This window comes from Zalophus californianus, chromosome 7, assembly GCF_009762305.2.
Source record: "Zalophus californianus isolate mZalCal1 chromosome 7, mZalCal1.pri.v2, whole genome shotgun sequence".
Classification (NCBI taxonomy): Eukaryota; Metazoa; Chordata; class Mammalia; order Carnivora; family Otariidae; genus Zalophus; species Zalophus californianus.
Window position 1 is genome coordinate 60,760,140 of NC_045601.1, and position 8,661 is coordinate 60,768,800.

The 8,661-nt window shown below is 34.4% G+C and overlaps 1 protein-coding gene across 7 annotated transcripts in view; it reads left to right on the forward strand.

Moving 5' to 3' along the window:
- USP45 (ubiquitin specific peptidase 45) overlaps nucleotides 1–4,057 on the forward strand; it is a 70,534-nt gene extending 66,477 nt beyond the window's left edge. For 3 of the 7 annotated variants that reach the window (XM_027603106.2, XM_027603104.2, XM_027603110.2), the window contains 2 exons: nucleotides 1,593–1,746; nucleotides 2,378–4,057. In XM_027603106.2, coding sequence (XP_027458907.2) covers nucleotides 1,593–1,746; nucleotides 2,378–2,508 — 285 coding nt within the window. In that variant the 3' untranslated portion in view covers nucleotides 2,509–4,057. Of the gene's footprint in view, nucleotides 1–1,592; nucleotides 1,813–2,377 lie in introns of those variants that run through there. The other 4 variants (XR_003521586.2, XM_027603109.2, XM_027603108.2 and 1 more) reach the window with 4 other exon arrangements.
- The last annotated feature ends 4,604 nt before the right edge of the window (nucleotides 4,058–8,661 follow it).

Consider the following 8,661-nt stretch of genomic DNA (forward strand, 5'->3'; position numbering starts at 1 on the left):
TTGATTCTTTACCTACTCCTCTTCTAAACCAGTTCAGAATAATGAGTTAATTCAGTGGCATCCTTGAACTATGATCAATTAATTTGTGATTATTAATTTATGGATTGAAACACATTAAATATGTTTCAGCTTACTACACTTTTCTTTTTATTCGTGGTCTAATATATTAATGGAATATGCTTATTGAACTTAATACTTTCCATACTGGAATGGAATATAAATGGGTCCATAGTTGGCTACTGAAAGCCACTTCAAGCAGGCTTCTGGGTTCTTCTGACATGTCCTTAGTGGAATGATTATACTGCCAACTGGAATATATTATTCACCTGTTTAGTTTTTATGTTGTCATTTTAGGGATTGCTTTTTAAATTTAAGTGTTCAAAATTTTACTAAACACATAAAATATTTATATACTTCCAAAATCACATGTATCAAATGTATAAAACAAGATAAATTCAAATAAGTATAGCTTTTCTTCTCCATGTCCATTCCACTTATTTCTTTCCTCCCTTTATATATAAGCCATTTAAAAATTGTTTATTCTTGGGGCGCCTGGGTGGCTCAGTCGGTTAAGCGGCTGCCTTCGGCTCAGGTCATGATCCCAGGGTCCTGGGATCGAGCCCCGCATCGGGCTCCCTGCCTGCTTCTCCCTCTCCCACTCCCCCTGCTTGTGTTCCCTCTCTTGCTGTGTCTCTCTCTGTCAAATAAATAAAATCTTTAAAAAAATAAAAAAAAATTATTCTTCTGTAATTTTTAAAAATATAAGCAGATAGATATGGATATATTCATCTTCACTCTTAAATAATCACAGCTTACAATATGTATCCTTTTTTCTGCCTTACTCTTAACATTATATCCTGGAGATTATTTCATAGCAGTATTTTGAGATAGTCTGCACTCTGTTTTTCAAGCAACATAACACTCAATGCATCATAATTTATTCAACCAGTCCCCAATTTAATGGGGACCGATTTTTTTGGGTTTATTCCATTTTCTTGTTAGTCAAAGTATAGTTGACATACAATATTATTTTCAGGTATACAGTATAGTGATTCCACATTTATATACCTTACAAAGTGATCATGATATATCTAGCTACCAGCTGTCACCATACAAAGTTGTTACAGTATTATTACCTATATCCCATGTACTGTACATTATATCTCCATGTCTCCAGTTTTTTGATATTACAAATATTCCTGCAGTTAAGAGCCAAAATAATAACTAATAGTATGTCTTTTTACATTTTGCTCATGTACTTGTAAGATAGAATCCTACAAATAGGATTGATAAATCCAAGAGTAATACCTGTGTAATTCAGCTAGATAACATGAAATACCTCTGCATAGGATTGTACCCCTTTGTGTTCCCACAGGCAATGTGTGTGAATACTCTTTTCCCCACAGCCCAGCCAACAGAGAATGTTGTCAGGCTTTTGCATTTTGCCAGTCTAATACATGTGGAAACACATTTCAGTGTTGTTTTAACAATGCATTTTTTCTTAGTTTAAGCAGGACACATATATTTGACTTAATTTTCGCTATTATAATATTTCACTAATTACTAATTCCAGTTTTTTCTTTGTCTAAAAGAATGTAAATGTGGGAGATAAAGTTCTCTATGGTCTCTATGGCGTAGTGGAACATAGTGGCTCAATGAGGGGAGGTCACTACACGGCTTATGTGAAAGTGAGAACACCCTCCAGGAAATTATTGGAGCATATCACTGGAAAGACATATGTACCTGGTATGGCATCCTGAGTTTTTGTTATTCCTAAAAACAAATGACTGTGTTCTTCCTTTTCTGGAAGAGGTAAGCTGTTTCATGGATACTGCAAGTGGATTCACTTTGTTAAAGTTAAGTGAGAAGTACTTTTAAGAGTACTTAGATAATCTTAAAGAACCTTAAATATCATAAGACTGTACCCTTCTAGATGATGTGAAGTGACACACTGTTTTTCAGGGTGCTAGGTCATTGTGTATTGCGGTGGAGTGGCATTTTACTTAACAACACCAAAAGATTTTGAAGACCTATCAGGTCCTCAGAATAGATTTGGGGTTGAATATTTGCAGACTCTGCCTATGGATGAACAAGCTGACTTTGTTTTTTTTCTTTCTATTTCAGTGAAAATGATTCTTTTCCTTGAGCAAATAAATATTTACAAGTCTATCTAATATTTCACTAGATATTTAAAGTGAAGTGATGCCAATATTGCTTTGAAAGAGTTAGTTGATTTCGGAAGATGTTTAACACAAGAAGAAACACACCAATAAGATCTAGCATTAGATAAATATAGTTTGTGATGAATGTGTTGTTATTTATAATGTAGACTAAGAACATACTTATTGTAAAATTATACTTCTTTTTGTCTTGTTAGGTTTGAAAGAACCTGACAGTGAATCGACAGGCCAGTGGGTCCATGTTAGTGACACTTACGTGCAGGTGGTTCCAGAATCAAGAGCACTTAGTGCACAAGCTTACCTTCTTTTCTATGAAAGAATATTATAATTGTCTGTTAATAATTAGTGATAATGATGATTTAGATCGCTTTTGTTTAACTGCTGCAACAAAAACCATAATATGTAATGTGCCTTTGTAATCTTTTCTCTTCTGTAGGAATAGCATGTCCCTCAAATGCCCCTGAAGATTTTTACCATTTTGGTGAATCCTTTTAAAGTAAATTAAATTTACTCAATGCTTTCAAATTTATATTCTTAAAATAAATGTAAACACATGTTTTTAAGGAATATTTGTCCTAGAAAAAAAGAATTTGCAGCAGTAGAGGAAACCCCCCCTTATAATGTGGCTTATTACCATGAGCATTCAGAAATGATGCTGGCTAATGAAATTGTTTCTTAAAACAGGGTTTACCAAATGTGAGTTGCATACCACCTTTCTGATTTTATATATATATACATAATCCTGTGCCATTGTTTAATTATTTTTAACCTTAGTTTTCAGCCTTACATTTTTAAACGTAGCCTTGTTTTGAGCATATTCCACATTTTATGTACTAGTTATATTATTTCTAATAAACATTAAAATAAATCTATAACTATTAGAGAAAAATTGTTCATCCATGTAGCACTCCACTTAAAATCATCTCAGGGCTGTCCAGTGGTGTACCTATACCACTGTGTAAGAAACATTGGTTTAACATATACTTACACAGTGACCTCATCATGTTTTGTGTGATTCAACCATATAAAAAGATACCACTGTAGCTTCAGTAATAGGGTTCTACAAATAATTTATTGATTAGCTTATTGCTTTGAGGTTTTGAGAACTAGAAAAATAATGAAATATATCATTAACATTATTTGCAGCCTATTCATGGTGGCGTTGAGGATAATTTGCATGTAATCAGCCAGGGTCAAAATATAATTATTGATAATTGTAAAATGCAGAATTGGTAAATAGAAGTTGTTAATCCATATGGGACCATTGGATACTTTTAATATAAATTACCAAATTATATTTGTAAGCGACAGAGAATTATATTCTTATTATACTAGACAGGGAAATATAATTTTCTAGTTCTGTAGGTCAGTAAACATTAATCGTGGTTTTGGGGTTTGAGATCACTTTTTTTTGTCATCAACAAGCATCATTAATAAGTTCAAGTGGGTTTAGCTTGTATTTTAATGAGGTGTAAAGTTGGCATTTCAGATTTTAAATAAATAATAGCAAAAATATGGTAGTTTACAGCCCCCCTTCCAGAATACAAATTATTAAGCTGTCAAAACTTGGCATGAAAATATTACTATTACTTAGGCTTAAAATTTAAAAAAATAATGGGTACTTGGGTCTGACATTACTGAATCAAAACACATACGTGCATGGTTCAAGCATCCTAATCATTAGTGCCAACACATGATACTACGAGCAGCTATGGGCTAAGTGCCTAGTTCCCGTTCATTTTCCTCTTGGGAAGGAAGGATAAGAATAGGGCCTGTAGATATTGTGTGGAAGTATTTAACCAAGCCTCTAACCCTTCTTAACATTTAAGGTTGTATGACATTGTCAAGTTTACCAGTGCTGCCTTTTGATCTGTGGATGAGAGGAATTGTAATTATCAGTGTTAAAGATGGTAATAATATTTAAAACTCAGAGCTTAAAAATGTCATTGCACAAATTCTATTTTTAAGTTATTGAAATTTGAAATAATAGTGTTTTCTTGATTTTAATGTGAAATGATGGAGAAATATATCTTTATAAATTAATCTGCAAACTCAGGTTGTGTCCTATGAAAAGTAGTTTAAACTGTTTAAACAGTGTTTTATGTTTATTTGTAATCCATTAACATTGAAGTTTTCAGTACCAGAGCAGTGAATTTTTTTTTTGGAAAGTATTAGTTAAATCTCTTTATTCATGTTAGCCATATTGGTAATGGCAATTACCGTCCTTTCCCCAAATGTAAATATTAAGTCACCTCATTTTTCTCCTAAAAAAGATACCATTATGAGGTGCATATTTTTCATTGAGTGGTCACTTGCTTCTTGTTTCATTGATAGATGAACAAGAAAAACAAGAAAAAGAGTGAGAGAAAGAAGGAAAGAAAGGGAAAGGAAGAAAAGATAGGAAAGAAACAAGAGCATTCTTTTCTGTTGCCCCTTGGCTTTATCCCACACAGCTAAAGTGAGAGATGGTGAGATAGGTGAGGGCAGGAATCAAGGGAAGTGCCTAGTCCTCTTTTCATTAAAGGATGTCAGGAAACGCGCCAGTGCTGTATTTACCAAAGAGACCTTTTGAGCTTTATTTTGAGTGCCAGTTAGGACTGATTTTTCATTGAGTGATACATTGTAGCTTTAGAACATTACCTCTGTACTCAAGTACTGCACTAGTTTTTATGCTTAACATTTATTCAGTAAGTATATATTTTTTGAACACCTGTTACGGGTCAGGCACTGTGCTGACACTCTTTTAACATGTTTTAAAATGGAGAGGCCTATATATGTTTTAGACATTATTCCAGAAGTAACATACAAAGAGATACTTTATTTTCATTTCATGGTAAAAGAGCAAAGTCTGAAATCTATTTTTTTATGGCCTACAGTTTATGAATATTTTTCAGGGTCTGCTGGTAATGGAATAAATTTGATTTTGATACCTAAGAATTTCCTAAAGATAGACTTGTAATAGGGAAAGTATGTTAAGTTACACATGGGCCTACACTTAATTTTTTGTTTTTATTAACATTTTGAAAAGCATATTTGCAGGGGTACTAAATTGTGAAGCTGCTATAATAACAATAGTTTCAGATGACCTCAGGAAACTATATAAATAAGTGAGAAATGTTTACAGATTCTCAAAACAACTACCATAGCGCTTGGCCAAATGAGTTTAAGAAGTAGAACAGAAGTTTCACTAGCTATTTAGAAACTGGTTTACAGGGTGTCTAATCCCAGTTTCCTCTGGTTTTTCCTATTTAAAATGATAAAATTGTGATTATGTGTCAATTATAGGAATATTTTTGTCATAACCAAATATATGTCTGTATTTAAGATTTTGTTATTTAGTGTTTTAAAACAGATGTGAAAACCACCTTTTTGGGTGGCAAGGCAAGTGGTAGTTGGTGTCAATTCTAAGAGTAGTGGATTCCTGTTTTCTTATTTTAAATGCTCCAACAGAGCTATTTTACTATATATGATAGCTCTTAGCTCGTATGTGTGATGATTTTAGTGATTTTATACAATAGCTGAATAAAATTTTCTGAAGATTAAGCTGTTAAATGTATCACTTTCACCCAATTTTTGTAGTACAAAATAACATTCTGCCTTTTCCTAAATTCATATTCATAATTTGTCTGCATGTTACCTGATCAAATAAGCCTAAATCAAATATGTTATGTGCAATAAAATTGAACCTTTATATATTATCCAGTGCATTAAGAAAGATGATTTTTAGATATTTAAAATGTTTTGGTTCATGGAGAAATCAATTTAAATCTGTTTAAAAGAGGACTATATTTTTAATTTTGAGTAGTGCTGGTAATATAGCATTCCTGTTTTATCTTTACTTTTTTTGCAGTGTTTTTAGAAAACAGCTATGTAACTTATTGAGCATAATTTTGATGTTACTGTATAAAAATGCATAATAAATGTTAAATTTTTCTTTGTTTCACAATTGGTCCTGGAGTTTTTGAAATGCACATTATTGATAATATTTTATCAACACTGTATTTGCTTACCTAGCTATATTAAAAATATCCTTCTCATTTTAGAAGTTCATTATTTCAGAACAAAATATCTTATTATAGGTCACTTTCACTCAAATTTCAGTATCTTATCAAGGGTGAATCTTCATCCTTTCAGATGTTTCTCAAAATATTTGGATTATTTGGACAGGATAATTTATTAGGAAATATTTTGTCTACCTGTTTGGATTTAAGCTTTTGGGTCATGAAGTTCTTTGAGATTATGATGAAAGTTACCATCTTTCATTTCAATAATTTAATAAGTATTTATCGAAGCTGTGAGTTGGGGGAAGAGGAGGGTTTTAATTCTGGGGCTCTCTCTTCACTCTTGCTAATGACAATGTAGAGTTTGGGAAGGGACATCTTGACAGTTATATAGTCTCAGAAAAATATATAACCCAGATTTTTGTATGTAATTTCAGAGGTTCATGGACCACCCCCAAACCATATTCATACCTTTTTAAAGCTGCACTAAAGTAGAAATACCCAAAATGTTTGCATTACATTATGTTTTAGGACAGCCTAGTTTTTGCTGCAGTAACAAATAACTCCACATCCCATTGGTTTAACACAACAAAAGTTTATTTCTCCCTCACCCAAAGTCCCCTCGTGAATCTGGGCAATCTGCATAGCCAACTATTTTCCAATTGATGATTTTGTAATCCAGGCTTTTATATTGTGCTTCTATCATTTTAACACCAGGTCTCCCCACTGTAGCAAGGGAAGAGAGCACTAGTCTTGCATCAGCAATTAAATTCACCTTGGATGTGTCACTCACAACCCATTGGCCAGAAGAAGTCACATGGCCCTGCCTAATTGCAAAGAGGGATGGGTAGGATGAGTAAGAATAAAACAGAATAAGTCTCCCATGGGCTGTCTTGTTTCATTAGCATAATCTTTCCAGAGTTCATCCATGTGGCAGCATATATCAATTTCATTCCTTTTTAAATCTAAATAATCTATTGTGTATATACCACAGCTTTAAATAATTTTATTTTTAAATGTTAAGATGGATGTTGTATGGAATTGACACTGTAAAGATTCCCATCTTGAATGGTAGGAATACTTCCTGATTCTGTATGGTGCACATCTCATTTAACTTTTTTTTTTCCATTTAACCTTGAGGCTAACTTGATTCCACAATAATGCAAAGTACTAACTTGAACATACCCTCCCTTTGGATTTTCTACTTCAAACACTGCAAACAGGGAAAGTTAATAAAAATTTAATTTACAAAGTCCGCTAATTTGTTAAATCATAAAGAGCAGATTGCAGACACTGGCAAGATGGTGGCTGCTTCAACACTTTCTGATCAAGGTGCAGAATGACCAGACTGTAGCAGATAACATACATGATCGCTGTTCAAACAGACATTTTAATACAAAAACATTCTGAGAAAGTTTGGTGTTGAAATACCTATGTGTGTGATGTTTCCTTCAGATCCTAACATTACAGGGAAATCCTAGATGATAGTGGTCAGGGAAAGGGAAATGGGACTATAAAACTCATTTCCTGGGGCGCCTGGGTGGCTCAGTCAGTTAAGCGTCTGCCCTTCGGCTCAGGTCATGATCCCAGAGTCCTGGGATCAAGTTCCGCACGGAGCTCGCTGCTCAGAGGAGAGCCTGTTTCTCCCTCTCCCTCTGCTGCTCCCCCTGCTTATGCTCTCTCTCTGCCAAATAAATAAAATATTTTAAAAAATTAAAACATTTCTTGATTTGGCCATCAGTGACCACTGAGAATGTCTTAAGTTGGCACAAGGAACAAAACATGAGTTATTTAATATCTCTATTTGGCAGTGGGTTTCCAAAATGATTAGCCTATATTGGTTGTTCAAAATATTCACTCACTTGACAAATGTAAAAATTCTTGTATGATAAGCAGTATGCTGACTGGTTGGAGAACAGAGATGGGGCGAGGATAAACAGTACCAGAAAATTGCTTCAACTCTACTAGGGAAACTGCAAACAATTACAATATGATTAAAGGAGACAGGAACATATGGAAAGTTTCAGTAGGGGATTCAGATTTCACAGAGCACTTTTTCTCAAAGGGGTACCTGGGTAGCTCAGTCAGTGAAGTGTCCGACTCTGGCGCAGGTCATGATTTTGGGGTCCAGGGATCAGCCCCTAGTCGTGCTCTGCTCCGTGGATAGTCGGCTTGAGATTCTCTCTGCCCCTCCCCGCCTCATGCACACACACGCTCTCTCCCAAATAAATAATCTTAAAAAAAAAAATTTCTCGGGGCGCCTGGGTGGCTCAGTCCTTAAGCGTCTGCCTTCAGCCCAGGTCATGATCCCGGGATCCTGGGATCGAGTCCCACATCGGGCTCCCTGCTCAGCGGGAAGCCTGCTTCTCCTTCTCCCACCCGCCCTGCTTGTGTTCCCTCTCTTGCTGTGTCTCTCTGTCAAATAAATAAACAAAATCTAAAAAAAAAAAAAAAAGAATTTCTCAGAGAAACAAATTGGA